The sequence below is a fragment of the Oratosquilla oratoria genome, chromosome 3 (genome assembly GCF_046742065.1).
Source record: "Oratosquilla oratoria isolate Oo_2021 chromosome 3, ASM4674206v1, whole genome shotgun sequence".
NCBI lineage: Eukaryota > Metazoa > Arthropoda > Malacostraca > Stomatopoda > Squillidae > Oratosquilla > Oratosquilla oratoria.
In genome coordinates this window covers 4,635,692-4,653,489 of record NC_134779.1, presented here as the reverse complement: position 1 = coordinate 4,653,489, position 17,798 = coordinate 4,635,692, and the positions used below count along the sequence as shown (strand labels likewise).

Below are 17,798 nucleotides of genomic sequence, written 5' to 3'. Positions count from 1 at the left end.
ATGAATGAGGAAAATGGAGGAGGAATAAGAAAAGATAGGTGAAAGTAGTTATTAAAATGATGAGAGCAGGTAAGGCACCTGGGTTGTTGTTGTTGTTGTCGTTCCCTAGACTGTCTGTCCGAGCAGTCCCGTCTCCCCAAGGAAGGCCACAGCCGAGACTGGGTTTTCCCACAAATCCTTTATAGAGTGTATGTTGTGTTGTTTGCGTGCATGATTGTGTATAATGCAGTCTTCCATTATGTGTTGTATGGTATGGGGTGAAGTGTTACATCCTGGGCAGCTGTTCACAACACGGTCGTCCAGCCTCTTCTGGTAGCTTAGAAGTGCTGGGTGGTGACCGCATCGCAGTCTGGCCAAGTGGACTCTGTCCTTTCGTGGGAGAGAGGATTCAGAAGGGTGGATATCAGGGGGTCTGGCATGCAGCAGTGTGTTGTCTTTCAGTGTGTTAATGGAGCGGTGAGTGATATGATTATGAATATGTTTCCGGAGGCTGGTATTTGGTGGTTGTGGAGGAAGAGAAGAGAGTATCTGTGCGTGATAAAGGTCTTTGGGTGTTGTTTTTAATGTTTCTTGGTGTGTGTGGGTGTTCTGCTATGTAGTGTAGCGGGTGTGATGTGTTTGTGGTGGCTGCAGCAAATGTTTGTGTGCCTCTCATGTCGAGGTGGTCCTTGACTTTGAGGACTTTTGTTTCATGGTGTAAATGGTCTGTAGGTGTTGTATTTGTGCAGCCTGTAATTGTTTTTAGGGCTTTGTTTTGTATGATTTGAAGGGTGTTGTGGTGTGTCTCACTGAGATTAGGAGCCCATGCAGGACTCGTATAATTCATCACTGAGCGTATGCATTGTTTGTATATTGTTATATTAGTTTCTTTGTTTTGTCCAAATGTTGTTCCAGTGATTGACTTAAGTGCGTTAAGTCTAGGTGTGCATTTGTTTTTTATGTTTGTGAGGTGTTTGAAAGACATGGATGTATCGTATGTTACACCAAGAATTTTCGGTGTGTTTGTGTGTGGTATTAAGAGTGTTGTTGATGTAGAGGTGAGGTATGTATTTGTGTTTTTTTGTCCAGTTGGTGAGAAGTGTTGCTGTAGATTTGGTTGGAGCTATTTTGAGTCTGTTTGTGATGAACCATGTGTTGAGTGTGTCAAGGTAAGGCTGGATTATTTCTGCAGCTTTGTCTGTGTTACGATGTGTGCATGTGATTGTTATGTCATCTGCATAGGAAGAGATTTGTATTTCTGAGGTGTCTGGTGTGGGTAAGTCATGCATGTATAGATTAAATAATGTGGGGGATAGAACTGAGCCCTGTGGTACTCCGTTCTTAATGTTTCTGATGTGCGATGGGTGTCATGTCTTAGAGGATTTTGGATGTGTAATGGTACAAGTTGGGAGGTCAAAAGAGAGAAATACTTCATTAGGTGATAGGCCGTCTCTTAAGATATTTTTGAATTTCAGGTTAAGTCAATTAGGTTGCCTCGTGAAGGAGGAGAAAATGGACGCTTCAAAGGATTTGGCTATGTTGAATTCGAAACAAGGCAGGAACTGGTGGATGCTCTCTCCAAACATGAAGACGTGAGTTTTTGTTGAAATAGGAGCACTTCAGTACCTTTTTGTTTTTTTGCACAAAAATTGATGTATTTGACAAATTATGTTACTCTTTCTTGCTATGGTATAGGTTTTACTTGTGCTTTATACTATAAACTTTGCACTGATTCATTATAATGATTCTAAATTGTCTTTTAGGGCAAGTTTAGGAGTTTTGCATAACCTTCATAAGATAATCAATTAAATTTCAGCTCATGCGGAACCGCAATATCCGTGTTGACATTGCTGAAGCAGAGAGTGGTGATAGAGGCGGCCGAAGAGGTGGTAGCATGGGAGGCGGAGGAATGCGTGATGAAGAGAGGTCAGATCGTAGCGGTGGTGTACATGACTGGCGAGCAGGTCCAAGAGAGTCCATGCCAGCAAGGGATGACAGAAATGGTACGATTACTAGGAAAACATTTCAATGTGTTCTGATGTAGAATTTTTTGGCATAGTGCATATCCTCTACATGTTTGAAAGTGTGATGGTCTGAAGTTTAAATGGACAGTATTTCACTCAGAGCTTTTTCATCACAAATCCATAAAAAGCACAAAAAACATCCTTACCTTTTCCCAAAGCTTTCACACATATCTGCCTTATCACAAAAATCTGGTCCATGCAACACCTACCTGTCCTAAAGCCATACTGTTGCATTGAATATAAATGTGAAGGGTGAAAAGAATTGTGAACATTTTAGTGACTTTTATCAATGGATAGGAACTAAGCAAAAAAGATAAATAAATAAATAGATAAATGAATAAATAAGAAATAAAAATCCACCCATTAGAGAAATTGTAGTCAAAATAGGGAACAGTTACACCCTGACAGTTACACCCTGACACAGACAGAGGGCTTGATATACAGACTCAACTCGACTCATTGACTATCATGAACAACACGCATAATCATACACATATCCCATACCAAGCCCTCTACACTCCCTCCTCTCCTGATATCACCTTTTGCTCCCCCTGCCTAACCCCAACAACATCATGGAGAGTGGTCGGAGCCCTTGGTTCTGACCACCTTCCAATCATCATCACCACCAAAACAAGATGCACCCCAGCTGGCCACAGACACACTTACACCAATTACAAGAGAGCTAACTGGGAAGCCTTTAATGAAGAGACAGAACAACATTTTGAAACACTTAACAGTACACCAATCACAAACATAAACAATGCTGTGCACGCTTTTAATACAATCATACAAAACGCAGACAAGAGATACATCCCTAGAGGCAACAGAAAATCACACAACCCCAACTTCACACCAGAAATCCAAGGCCTCATCAGACAACGTGACACACTTAAACATGATACCCCCACACCTATCCCTCAAAACATAGCAGACCAAATACAAACACTAAACACTGTGATTGCCAATAAAATACATGAACAAAAAACACAAAATTGGCAAAACTTTATCAATACACTTGATCACAAAACAAACACCAGCAAATTGTACAAAACACTCAACAGCATCACACTATCCAACACTAACACTACACGCTCTCACGCAGCAATAATCACAACAACAGATAATCTACCCTCAAACAGACAACAAGCAAACGCACTCATACGTCATTTTGCACAGACGAGCCATCTTACATCTCACCCTGACGACCGACGCACCATTCGACGTAAGAAAGACTTTCCCACAGACTCAGACTATACACCCTTCATAGACAGTCAGACAAAACTCATAATGCATAGTCTCAAGCACTCATCTGCCTGTGGCCCTGATAACATAAGCAACAGCCACCTAAAACACATTGGACCACAAGGTATACACGCACTCACAAACATTGCAAACTACAGCTATTCACACAACACTATACCCGACATCTGGAAGCATGGTAAAATAATCACCATTCCAAAACCGAACAAAGACCCAACAATCCCAACATCGCACCGCCCAATCACACTTCTCTGCACCCCCTCTAAAGTCATTGAACGCCTAATACTTAAACTTGTCACACCATATATTCCCCTTGCTGACTCACAACACGGTTTTAGGCCACTACACTCCACAAACACTCTTCTGACAAACCTCACACAAAGAATTTTAGATGGCATCAATTCAGATAGGCCCCACCACAGAACACTTCTTATAACATTGGACATTAGTAAAGCTTTTGATGCTATCCCCCGCCACAACCTAACAAATAAAATATATAACACAGACATGCACAATAACACCAAAAGATGGCTGGCCAATTATCTGGCAGGCAGGAATGCTCATGTGTCATATAATGGCCAATCATCGCACATCAGAAACATTAAGAACGGAGTACCACAGGGCTCAGTTCTATCCCCCACATTATTTAATCTATACATGCATGACTTACCCACGCCAGACACCTCAGAAATACAAATCTCTTCCTACGCAGACGACATAACAATCACATGCACACATCGTAACACAGACAAAGCTGCAGAAATAATCCAGCCTTACCTTGACACACTCAACACATGGTTCATCACAAACAGACTCAAAATAGCTCCAACCAAATCTACAGCAACACTTCTCACCAACTGGACAAAAGAACACAAATACATACCTCATCTCTACATCAACAACACTCTAATACCACACACAAACACACCGAAAATTCTTGGTGTAACATACGATACATCCATGTCTTTCAAACAACACCTCACAAACATAAAAAACAAATGCACACCTAGACTTAACGCACTTAAGTCAATCACTGGAACAACATTTGGACAAAACAAAGAAACTAATATAACAATATACAAACAATGCATACGCTCAGTGATGAATTATGCGAGTCCTGCATGGGCTCCTAATCTCAGTGAGACACACCACAACACCCTTCAAATCATACAAAACAAAGCCCTAAAAACAATTACAGGCTGCACAAATACATCACCTACAGACCATTTACACCATGAAACAAAAGTCCTCAAAGTCAAGGACCACCTCGACATGAGAGGCACACAAACACTTGCTGCAGCCACCACAAACACATCACACCCGCTACACTACATAGCAGAACACCCACACACACCAAGAAACATTAAAACTACACCCATAGACCTTTATTACTCACAGATACTCTCTTCTCTTCCTCCACAACCACCAAAAACCAGCCTCCGGAAACATATTCATAATCATATCACTCACCGCTCCATTAACACACTGAAAGACAACACACTGCTGCATGCCAGACCCCCTGATATCCACCCTTCTGAATCCTCTCTCCCACGTAAGGACAGAGTCCACTTGGCCAGACTGCGATGCGGTCACCACCCAGCACTTCTAAGCTACCAGAAGAGGCTGGACGACCGTGTTGTGAACAGCTGCCCAGGATGTAACACTTCACCCCATACCATACAACACATAATGGAAGACTGCATTATACACAATCATGCACGCAAACAACACAACATACACTCTATAAAGGATTTGTGGGAAAACCCAGTTTCGGCTGTGGCCTTCCTTGGGGAGACGGGACTGCTCGGACAGACAGTCTAGGGAACGACAACAACAACAACAACAACAACAGTTACACCAGTATGCCTGTGTTCAGGTCACTACCCAGTAGTGAAGCAGTACCCATACAGTATTGTTGCAGGTTTCCTGCTAAAGAGTATTGGGGTAACATAATGACTGATGTATGTGATGTATTTTAATGATCAAATACATTTGTTTTTCCTTTCAATTTCAGGACCTAATTTCAGAAGCGACAGGAGTCCAGGAAGAAGTGGTAGATTCGAAGACAGGTAGAGTTTCATAAGGTCATTTCATGGGATTATGTGATCAGAATTATATAACCTTGATATATACATATGTGTGTGTGTGTATGTATGTATATTTACCTAGTTGTATTTACGGGAAGGGAGCTATGCTCATGGTGACCCACCTTTGTATCTCTCAGCATCAAATATTTTCTTAAAATCTTGAATAGGGTTTGCACATGCTGTTTCTTTGTCTAATTTGTTCCAAATATCTATCACTGTGTGGGAAGCTTGCTTGCTTTTTAAGATATCTTCTATAATTATCTTTTAGTTTCTTTTCATGTCCTCTTGTTTTTGCATTGTCCCATTTTAATAAATCATTCTTATCTATGATTTCCATTCCCTTCATAATTCTATAGATAGTAGGTCTCCTCTTTCCCTTCTGTGTTCCAGAGTTGGTAATTCTAATTTGGACAGTCTTTGTTCATATGTCATTTTGGAAAGAGTTGGTGCCAGTTTTGTCGTCGTCGTCGTCGTCGTCGTTCTTCTTCTTCTTCTTCTTCTTCTTCTTCTTCTTCTTCTTCTTCTTCTTCTTCTTCTTCTTCTTCTTCTTCTTCTTCTTCTTCTTCTTCTTCTTCTTCTTCTTCTTCTTCTTCTTCTTCTTCTTCTTCTTCTTCTTCTTCTTCTTCTTCTTCTTCTTCTTCTTCTTCTTCTTCTTCTTCTTCTTCTTCTTCTTCTTCTTCTTCTTCTTCTTCTTCTTCTTCTTCTTCTTCCTTCTTCTTCCTTCTTCTTCCTTCTTCTTCCTTCTTCTTCCTTCTTCTTCCTTCTTCTTCCTTCTTCTTCTTTCTTCTTCCTTCTTCCTTCTTCCTTCTTTCTTCTTTAGTTAAAAAAGAATTTATCATTTCCTCGTCCAAATAGGCAAATGCCTCTTTTATTGACCTCAATAAATTGTAGGTTTCTTCCACTATTTTATTAATATGCTTATCCGGTGTCAAGTCTTTGCTGATCATCACTCCAAGGTCTTTTTCCAAGTTTACTTTTTTGACCTCTTCTTCACCAATTTTATAATCTCTTGATATTTTGTTTTCACTTTTTCCAAATTCCATTATAAAACATTTCTTGATATTGAATTTCACTTCCCACTTTTGAGTCCATTTCCAGATCTTGTCCAAGTCTTGTTGTAATGAATTGCAATCCTCCTCAGTTTTTACTATCTTTAGTATTTTTGCATCATCTGCAAAGACATGCAAATAACACTCCACTCCTTCATCCATGTCATTTGTTTATATGTATATGAATAATGTAATTTCTTTGACAGAGAAAGGAGGGGTGGTTTTGGTGATAGAGATCGTGATGACCGCTTCGGTGACCGAGATCGAGGAGACCGAGGCTTTGGCGACAGGGACCGAGGCTTTGGCGACAGGGACCGAGGCTTTGGTGATAGAAACCGGGGCGATCGAGGCTTCGGTGACAGAGATCGAGGCTTCGGTGACAGAGATCGAGGCTTCGGTGACAGAGACCGAGGCTTTGGTGACCGAGACCGAGGCTTTGGCGACCGAGATCGAGGTGACCGATTTGGGGATCGTGATAGATTTGGTGACAGAGGAAGAGACCGGTACGACGATCGAGACAGAGGTAGAGTAATGTGTTGTTTTCATATAGCTAAATTTCTTTAACCTCGTAAGGTAATGATACCAACTAACAACTCCATTATAGATGTTTTGTATGAAATGTAGAATTGTTTGAAGTCTAGGGTGAAGTAGGGTTGTTGATAAAGTAACTGTATTGCATGGGGATTCAAGACCTACAAGTAGAAGTGTGAATTCTGTTCAACTTATTTTTTCTCAAGTGTTATCACAACTTTTGGGTGTTTCTCAAATGAGTCAATTTCAGTGTCATTGTCATTCATGCTATACATGACCATGTGTTAAAGGAAACACCTGTGTATGGAATGAATTGAAAGCATATGTAGTTGAATTAAAGTATAAGCTACTTGATGGTGCAGGCTATGGCAGGGAGCGTTATGGTGGCGACCGGTATAGTGGTGATCGAGGCTATAGCAGGAGAGATGATAGAGGTGTTGGGAGCCTAAGGGACAGAGGGTATGACAGAGGAGATGACAGAGGTGAGTTCCTCTTTCGCTCACTAGTTATCTTCAAGTGAAACCTGAACAGTTGCACTAAACAGAGGGATCTGATTTATAGGGTAGTATTAGCAAGCTTTGTCTTGTTTCTGAGTAACTCTGTGTTTGATTTATTTTTTTGTTGGTTTTGAGAATCATTTTGGGTAATTTCTTGTTCTCTAATTACCAAGATGCTTGGACTCGCTTCCTGTACTTGCTTCTTTATTTTATTTTGTTTTGTTTTTCATTTATTTGATATTTAAGTATTTATTTATTTTATTTTATTTTGTTTTATTTTTTCCTCTCCTCTTTCTCTTTTCTATTTTTGCCTGTGGAAAGCATGAACCATTGGCATTTATGTGTGTTGTGAGGGAACTTGATGAAAATATATATAGTTCAAAAGTTGTGATCATGTTGAATAATATTGTAAATATAAACAAATGTGTTATTATCTGTTTTAACATGAAATATTTTGCGACAGGTGGTCGGTTTGGAGGCCGATTTGATGATGACAGAAGAGGTGGGAGCGGATGGAGGGATGGTCGTGATGGCGGCCGTGATGGCGGCCGTGATGGTGGCCGTGATGGCGGCCGTGAAGGTGGCCGTGATGATGAAGATCGTTGGAGACGTGGTGGTGGTGGTGGAGGAGGAGGAGGAGAAGTGGAAGTGGAGGTGGAGGAGGAGGAGGAAGTGATGATGGAAAAGATGATCAACCAAGAGAACGGAAGAAGTGAGTGTTTGACTTCTAAATGTGTGAGTTTAGTTTTTAAAGGCAATTGAACATGTTAAAAATATGCACATGTGAAATGTGCCTAGACATATTACTTCAACAACTGGGCATGTTACTCTGAACTGGTGTATCTCCTCCACTTAATTATATGACCAATCTCCCTTTCCCCCAAATCAGCCAGAAAAAAACTTATGGATTATCCCATTAGGCCAAATCTATCCATATCACTCTTGGTGTACCCACAGGTTCACTCCATCCATTTCTGCATTCCACATACTTCTTTGCTGTAAATAAATGTAAAATTGATTAAATGCAAAATATTAATAAATGCATAAATCTCTTATAATTACTCTTACTTTTGCAGGTTGAATTTGCAACCACGATCTCTTCCAGTTGAGGAACCCAAAGATTCATCTGGAACTAGTTCCTCCATATTCGGAAGTGCACGACCTGTTGACACCGCTCGTAAAGAGTTCGAAATAGAAGAAAAACTCAAGAAACACGAGCCTCCCAAGAGGTGAGTTGAGGATCGGCCCGACTTTGTTTTCTGTTGGGATTAAATGAACCACCTCACTGCTGAAGAAGTGTCATGAATATGTATAAAATAATCATAATAATTGAGTTTCAAGACTGGAAATTTGCAGCCCCATAGTGACCAATTCTCAGATCTTTTAGAAGAGTTTTGAGTGTTGTGTGCAGCTTTAGTGTAGAAGGGACAATTTCTTTGTTGCCAATTAATAGTGGTAGGAGGAAGGTAGATGTTATTGTTTGTCAGGCTAGTTTATGTAAAAAGGTGCAGGTACATACATACATATACCAAAGGCTTTTTTCCCCTACATGGGGGGTAGCCAAATAGAGAAAGGCATAGCAACCACTCCCATCCATTCCATTTCCTATATATTCCACTTCCCTCCACCCTCCTCCCTCCCTCTTATCTTGGCACCTCCTGGATGACAGGTCATCCCAGCATCCTGTCCAGGTACATACATACATACATATACCAAGGCTTTTTCCCCCTTCCAAGGGAGGTAGCCAAAAAGGGAAAGGCATAAAAACACTCCCACCCATTTCATCCCTAAATACACTCCACACCCCTCCCACCCTTCCTCTCATCTGAGCACCTCCTGGATGACGGGTCATCCCTGCACCCTGCCCACCGCCCTGGGTCAGAAGCAGTGTCGCAAGACACAGTACATCCACAGTGAGGCCGCTTCATTTAATCGGCGACCCCCCCCTCTCCGTCCCCCTTTGCATATAAGGCGAGGACGGGGAGAAATCCCTTCGGGCTGCGTCAAAATTTACTCACACATACTACCCCACCCCCCACTTCCCCGCCCATTCCTCCTCATGCAGTCACAACATCATCCACATACAACCATTCTCCACTCACCTGTCTTCCGTCCTCTCCCTTCCTTCCTCAACAGACATTCCCCTCTTCCCCAAAGCCCCCTTCACCCCATCCATCCACCTCATCCTAGGACGTCCCCTCATGTTCACTCCCTCCACATCTGCCTTCCATACCTCTTTTACTAGTCTTTCTTCACTCATTCTTTCCATGTGTCCAAACCATCCTAATATTCTTTCATCAACCCTATCTCCCAAATCAGGTAGTACCATAAAAGTAGGTAGAGAAATCTTGGCCCTTGTCTGAAGACTTAAGTATTGCAATTCCATATAGAGGCAAGTGTGTTGATAGGTTTTGAAGGTTGGTAAGGAGGCAGTTCTAATGCGTGTTTGGAGGACCACAATTTGTTGGTACTTGTCATGGTTCCACAGTATAACAGATACATATATACATACATATACCAAGGCTTTTTCCCCCTTACCAGGGAGGTAGCCAAAAAGGACAAGGCATAAAATCATTCCCACCCATTCCATCCCCGAAAACACACCACACCCCTCCACCCACCCTCCCATCTTAGCACCTCCTAGATGATTGAAGGAATATTGAGGAATAGGGAAACAAAAAGGGTGGAAGAAAAAATTATTCAGGAAGGACAGAAGGAACTTTATGAAGAGCGAATGGAACAGTAAAGAAAGGAAGAATGAGGAAATGAAGAAATGTGTAGCAAAAATTGCTAAAGAATAGGAAACTGTTGGTGAGAGATGTTTGAAGATGAAGAGAAATGTATTACTGCTATGGGTTAACAACTTTGATTACGCTTGTAGCTCTTGGTACAGTAGTCTGAGCAGAAAAAAAACAGTCCCGGCTACAGGTTACACAAAATAAGAGAATTAGATTCATACTAAATTTACCTCAACGTAGTTATATTGGTATTGAAGAATTTAGCAAGGTAGGAATGTTACCTGTAAAATATCGTGTCCAGCAGCTGAAACTAAACCAGGTTTACAATGTCATTCATAATTATGCTCCCTCATATGTGAGCTGTAATTTTACATTATTGGCTGAGAACCGAACCCGGAACAGTCAAGAGTCTCTTATTGTACTTCCTGCAGGTTCCTTCACCAAAAACAGTTTTCACTTCACAGGTGCCCAACTATGGAACTCACTACCTGTGTCCATTAAGAAGTCAAATAGCAAGGTTACCTTCAAGAAAAAAGTCAAGGGTTACTATATGTCTCAGCTATGGACAGAGAACAGCCTTGATTTTGTGTGCTACTAGCTTAGTGAGGCAGTGTGTGTGAGCAAAATTTTGACGCAGTCCGCAGCGACTTCCCCCTGTCCTCTCCTTTCTATGGGGGGACGGAGAGGGGGGGACGCATAGTTAATGAAACGGCCTTGCTGTGGATGTGCTGTGTCTTGCGACGCTGCTTCTGACCCAGGGACAGGGTGCAGGGATCTAGGAGGTGCTAAGATGGGAGGGAGAGTGGAGGGGTGTGGAGTGTTTTCAGGGATGGAATGGGTGGGAATGATTTTATGCCATTTCCTGTTTGGCTACCTCCCTAGTAAGGGGGAAAAAGCCTTGGTATATTTATATGTATGTACTAGCTTAGTGAGGGATACCTGATTCCACAAGTAATACCATCCAAATCTGCGTTCACTCATAACTGTTCTGACTCCCCCCCCCCCCCCTTTTTTTTTTTTTTTTTTTTTTTTTTTTTTTTTTTTCTTTTCTTTTCTTCTTCAGAAGTTTAGATTAGTATAACAATGATTGATGTTTACAAATTGGTTTCCACCTTTGTTTTGCCAGTCATAATATGGTCTATGTCTCAGGTAGGGTCCGAGAACAGTTATGATCTGACCTTTTTCCTTGTTCTCCTTGTTGTTTTACTCATTTGAGTACTGGTCCCCTGTACCCTACCTCTGGTGCTTCAGGTTATAATGTACTACTCCCTAGTGCTCATACTAATTGCCTACTCCGTCCTGAGATTCAAGTTAAATGTTAGATTTAATTAATAGGTGACCCTAGCTGCAGTGTAGCATTCACTATAACTACATGTTGTTACAGATGTAGAATATTGTAGTATATCATTAATGGTACTACTCTGATGTAGTACTCACTCATACATCACTGTCCAGTAATGTTGTTACACAGTAATTGCACTAAAAACCCACTATTATTTGGATTTAAGAAAAGAAGGAAGTAACAAATTTCTGTATATTTCAATCACTTGCTGTGATCCTCTTCAAGCGGAATACATAGACAAGAGAACATACATATCTTATATACAGATGAGAGAGGTAAAGTTAGGGAACATGGACAAGACATCTCATGTGGCATCTATATTGTTACGCGGGTTATGTAGTAAATCGTCCGCTTTTACAATATGAGGAAATAATTTATTAACTGCCAAGGTGGTTATGTAATCTGGTGACCATTGGCCTTTTGAGATATTAAAATTCGGGAATTGTTTTATTAAGGAAGATTAAATAATTTTCCTTTTATAACTACATTTGGATTTGAAAATGGTTTTTGCCTCGTCCCAATTTATTCTGTGATTATTGTTGGCTACGTGTTGAAATACCGCGGAGTTATGTTGAGCATATTTTACTGAGTTTTTATGTTCTTTAATTCTCATTTTTAATTCTCTGCCCGTTTGTCCCCAATACACTTCATCACAATCTGAGCAGGGTAATTTGTAAACTCCGGGATTTATGTCTTCTGTTGGTCTGTGATGAACGTTAACTTCTTTTCTGAATAGATTATTGGGATAACTAAAAATGATGTTTACGTTATCTTTTGGCAATATTTGAGAGAAATTATTGATGGATTGGTTGAAAGGAAGTTTTAGGCAGTGTTGATACAGCTGTAGAAGAATGCAGTATATCATTAATGGTACTACTCTGATGTAGTACTCACTCATACTGTTTTGTTACAGTTTAACATTATTTTGTTGTTCCTTTGCTTAATGCAATGTTCCTTTTTGTGATGGTGCTCAAATTTTTGGTCTCAATATTCCTATGTGTACAAACATTTTAGTAATATTAGCAAAACTATAACAATGTTTATGTGTCATATGTGTACTGACGGTATTACTCATGATTGTCTCTCGTCCCCTTAACCCCCTACGTATGTTGTCAGTGTGACTTAGTGTAGAATAATCTGATGAGGACCACAATGGAAATAAGCGTACATGCTTTTTGTGTTATCCTCGGCAATTTACATTTATTATTCCAATGGAGGGATGGTCGTGATGGCGGCCGTGATGGCGGCCGTGATGGTGGCCGTGATGGCGGCCGTGATGGTGGCCGTGATGGCGGCCGTGATGGTGGCCGTGATGATGAAGATCGTTGGAGACGTGGTGGTGGTGGTGGAGGAGGAGGAGGAGGAAGTGGAGGTGGAGGAGGAGGAGGAAATGATGATGGAAAAGATGATCAACCAAGAGAACGGAAGAAGTGAGTGTTTGATTCATTGCCAAATAAAGTCTATCTATCTAACTTTAGTTTTGGAAGAGTGTTTGGTTTCACTTGGCCTACGTATGTTGTCAGTGTGACTTAGTGTAGAATAATCTGATGAGGACCACAATGGAAATAAGCGTACATGCTTTTTGTGTTATCCTCGGCAATTTACATTTATTATTCCAATGGAGGGATGGTCGTGATGGCGGCCGTGATGGCGGCCGTGATGGTGGCCGTGATGGCGGCCGTGATGGTGGCCGTGATGGCGGCCGTGATGGTGGCCGTGATGGCGGCCGTGATGGTGGCCGTGATGGCGGCCGTGATGGTGGCCGTGATGATGAAGATCGTTGGAGACGTGGTGGTGGTGGTGGAGGAGGAGGAGGAGGAAGTGGAGGTGGAGGAGGAGGAGGAAATGATGATGGAAAAGATGATCAACCAAGAGAACGGAAGAAGTGAGTGTTTGATTCATTGCCAAATAAAGTCTATCTATCTAACTTTAGTTTTGGAAGAGTGTTTGGTTTCACTTGGCCGGTAGGGAAAGACTATTAGTTTGTATCCACAGTGAATCAACCAGTCTGTTGTCCCAGGTCTTGTATGACCCACAGTTGTCAGTTAACTGGTAACAGCCACTGGATTGGCCCACAAATCACTCAAGGAAGAGGTAGGTTATCTTTGTAAGGTTAGACAGGCAGTGTAGGATGAAGTGATGAGTCTCAAAAGAAAGTAAAACATGGAAAAGGGACAGACAAAAAAAAAATAATTAAGTTGTGTTTATAAGGGATGACCCATCATCAAGGAGGTGCCAAGATAAGAGGGAAAGGAGTTGGTTACCTCCCTTGTAAGGGGGAAAAAGCCTTTGGTATATATATGTAGAGAAGTGACATAAGAGGTTGTGAATGGATGATAAATTGATGAAGTCTGTATTTTGTCTTGTCTGCTTTGTCATTTCTTGAATGGGTGAAAGGAGAGGTGGTTTTGGCCTGTAGTGAAGTGGTAGGAATGACCAGCTGGGATGACCCAATATCCACAAGGAGCTGAAATGATAGGGAAACTGGTAGGTGGATGGGAGTGAAATGGGTGAGAGTCGGTGTGTTCCTAAGCTGGCTACCTTGGCTAGAAGAGGAAAGAGGCCCTTGGTGTATATAGATAAATAGCTTTGACCCGGACTCTGGGCAGGGGACAGGACGACCTTTCATGCACAAGAAGATAAGATTAAAGGGACAGCCATTGGATATAGATAGGTGAAGAGTGGATGTATAATTTGGCTCTCCCCCCCCCCTGTAAGAAAGAAAAGACCTTTTGGTATTCTTGAATGAAGAGTAAAATTCGGGACCTTTTTCTAGGCTTTATTCAACTAAACATAAGCAAATTCACCATGATATAAAGTTCAAATTCTATACGTATGAATGTATATCCACATTTGTTTACAATTTGCCACAGGTATGTACTTTGAAATTAACATGAATTTCAACTTTCAGGGAGCAGCGAGGTGGAGGTGGAGGTGGAGGTGGCGGTGGTGGTATATTTGGTAATGCCAGACCAGTTGACACTGCAGCAAGAGAACGAGAAATTGAGGAGAAGTTAAAGAAGCAAGATGGAGGTGGAAGAAGGTAAGTATTATTTGTGTAACCTTTTACACCAGACTTGAATTTATGTACTTTCAAGAATTGCTACAAGTTTAGATATATATCCATATTTGTATGTGCATGTATATAAACATATGTACATATAATACATGCAGTCAATCTAAAGGTACTTTTTCCCTTGAAAGGGGCATGTCCTGATTTAGAGTACACACACACACTTTGCACTCATCGCATACTTGTTAACATCCATTTGTCACCTCTCCTATCATAACACCTCATCGATGAAAGTTCATCCCCATCCCTGTCAAACTGGTCAGGCTAGAGGCAGTGCCGCAAAATACCACACCTCCACAACAGTGCCTGACAGCTGGAATTTGTTTACATCCACCACTTTGTTGGTTGGGATGGTTTGGACACATGGAATGAATGAGTGAAGAAAGATTAGTAAAAGAAAATTGGAAGGCAGAGGTAGATGGATTGAACGTGAGGGGGCAACCAAGGATGAGATGGATTGTTGGGGTAAAAGGGGCATTAGAAAAGAGGGGAATGTCTGTTGAGGAAGGAAGGGAGAAGACAGAAGATAGGGGTGAGTGGAGAATGGTTGTGTATGGATGATGCTGTGATGCATGGAAGGGAGGTGTGGGGATGGGGGGGTTAGGGAGTATGTTTGAATAATATTCTGATGCAGCCAGAAAGGATTTCTCCCCATCTACTCCTTTTCTGTATGAGGAGGTGGAGAGGGGAGGTTGCGGATGTGTTGTCTTGCTGCATTGCTTTTGACCCAGGGTAGTGGGCGAGATGCAGGGATGACCTGTCCTCCAGGAGAAGCCAAGAAAAGAGGGAGGGATGGAGGGAAGGTGAATGGGAGTGGAGTATGTGGGGATGAAATGGGTGGGAGTGGATTTATGCTTTTGACTTTGGGTATCTCCCTAGTAAGGGGGAAGAAGCTGTTGGTATGTGTATGTATGTATGTACTTCATTACACGATGCTCCCTTCCATCCTCATTCACTCTAGAGAATTATGGAGCAAACAAGAACATCACTTTGGGCTTCATCATTTTCTTGTCCATTTACAACCTTTCGATTTGCTGCTCTCCCTTGACAGAAATTCCCATGGCATTTCTTTTTCATGTCCATCCACTTCATTTCTTGGTCTTTCCCTCAGGTTCCCTCCATCCACTTCAGTTTTCACACTTTTTTGCTGGTCGTCACATTCTTTACATATATCCAAATCATCTCGGGATTCTTTGATCAACTATGGATGCTCTTTCCAACCTCACTTTTTTCTCCTCACCTCCACATTTCTCACAACCCTCATAACCCCCTATATACCTCACATTTCATCAGGGCTTCTTTTCCCTTGTAAAAGAGGTAGTCAAGTTAAGGCAACCACCCATTCCACTCCCATCCACCACCCTTCCCTCTTATCTTAGCTCAATGTGGATGAAGGGTCATCCTTGTCACAGCTACACTCAACAGACTGATCACTCAAAAACCACTACACTAATTTTTGTCCCATCTTCCCTTGGAGTTAGTCATTAACCAGAATAGAAGCCATAATGTATGTCATCATATTTATTGGGGTTATTGGTATTGATGTTGTGACTGCATGAGGAGGAATGGGCGGGGAAGTGGGGGGTGGGGTAGTATGTGTGAGTAAATTTTGACGCAGCCCGAAGGGATTTCTCCCCGTCCTCGCCTTATATGCAAAGGGGGACGGAGAGGGGGGGTCGCCGATTAAATGAAGCGGCCTCGCTGTGGATGTACTGTGTCTTGCGACACTGCTTCTGACCCGGGGCGGTGGGCAGGGTGCAGGGATGACCCGTCATCCAGGAGGTGCTCAGATGAGAGGAAGGGTGGGAGGGGTGTGGAGTGTATTTAGGGATGAAATGGGTGGGAGTGTTTTTATGCCTTTCCCTTTTTGGCTACCTCCCTTGGAAGGGGGAAAAAGCCTTGGTATATGTATGTATGTATTGGTATTAATTGTGGAAGTAAAACTGACATTTTACTAAAAATTGCATTTATTTGCAGGGATGAAAAGAGAGATGCTCCAAGGAGGGATGATAAAAGACCTGAAGGATCTGTAAGTTAAAAGTTTGGTTGTAAGCACAGTTGGAAATGCTGTTTAAGAACTAGGTGTATGATAGTGATTGTATTTATTGCACACACACACTTGATTTTACACATGTCTTTTCTCCACAGTTAATACACTAGGGATTCTACTGACACCCCTGTGGTCACTCAGTAAACGCACTTCCATGTTTGTAGACTTAATCTTCACTCCTAAAGAATGCCAAGCCATTTAATTGTTGCTACAATCCATATACACACACATGCACACGTTCAAAAACTATACACGAATTTAAGAGCAAATTAAACACTGCGAGATACAAAGACGGGACACTACGAGCATAGCTCCCCTTCCCGTAAGATACAACTAGGTAAATACATACAGTCAGCGTCACTAGAACTGGCACCTCATGCCCTCCCACTAATTCTGATGGTGAGGAAGAGACCGCCCCATAAAATAGTGGTTTAAATATGTCTGGAAAATTGCCACACCAATGGTGGGTACAGGCCAGCAAGACTGATGACATTGTGCAGTCTTTATTAGATCAGTTACCACTGGCTTTTTTTTTTTTTTTCTTCCTCCTCTTCCTCCTCCTCCTCCTCCTTCTCCTCCTCTTCCTCCTCCTCTTCCTTCTCCTCCTCCTCTTCCTTCTCCTCCTCTTCCTCCTCCTCCTCCTCCTCCTCCTCCTCCTCCTCCTCCTCCTGCACAGTTGTTCATCATCAAGCAATGGGCTCAGGAAAGGACTTGAAGAAGGACCAACTGGCAAGTATTGCTACCCAGGTAAAGGAAGGAAAGTCTTAACAAAGAAATTTTAAGCATCATTGGCATTCCACTGCATTCTGTGCAGAGGTGGATCAAGCATTACCATGACACTTGTGGCACTGACCCAGAGCTTGCAAGAAAAAGGACAGAAGAGTTTGTAGGACTATGCCCAGGGCCTTCAAGGTTCTGCAGTGCCAAGTTGACAGGGAACCTTGCATTTCTGCTAAAGAATTAAAACAAAACAAATAACTCAACTGCTAGCCAGTGTGTCTCTGAGGACTGTGGAGAGTTGCCTCCACAACAACCATGGGTATGAGTATTGCTTACCTCAGAAAACTGATTATTACAGCCAGGCAAAAGAAGAATTGAATTCATTTTTGCCTGAAATGCCTTGTCTGAGATCAGGACAAGTGGAAGAAAGTGTTAGGGTCTGATGAGG

The 17,798-nt window shown here is 41.9% G+C and overlaps 1 protein-coding gene across 3 annotated transcripts in view; it reads left to right on the top strand.

The window, feature by feature from the left end:
• LOC143020165 (uncharacterized) overlaps positions 1-14,551 on the top strand; it is a 32,071-nt gene extending 17,520 nt beyond the window's left edge. For 2 of the 3 annotated variants that reach the window (XM_076176335.1, XM_076176331.1), the window contains exons 4-11: positions 1,455-1,571; positions 1,796-1,982; positions 5,278-5,332; positions 6,606-6,922; positions 7,293-7,412; positions 7,891-8,139; positions 8,504-8,656; positions 14,419-14,551. In XM_076176335.1, the coding sequence (XP_076032450.1) occupies positions 1,455-1,571; positions 1,796-1,982; positions 5,278-5,332; positions 6,606-6,922; positions 7,293-7,412; positions 7,891-8,139; positions 8,504-8,508 (1,050 nt within the window). In that variant the 3' untranslated portion in view covers positions 8,509-8,656; positions 14,419-14,551. The remainder of the gene's footprint in view (positions 1-1,454; positions 1,572-1,795; positions 1,983-5,277; positions 5,333-6,605; positions 6,923-7,292; positions 7,413-7,890; positions 8,140-8,503; positions 8,657-14,418) is intronic. The other variant, XM_076176338.1, reaches the window with a different exon arrangement.
• Positions 14,552-17,798: the final 3,247 nt, after the last annotated feature.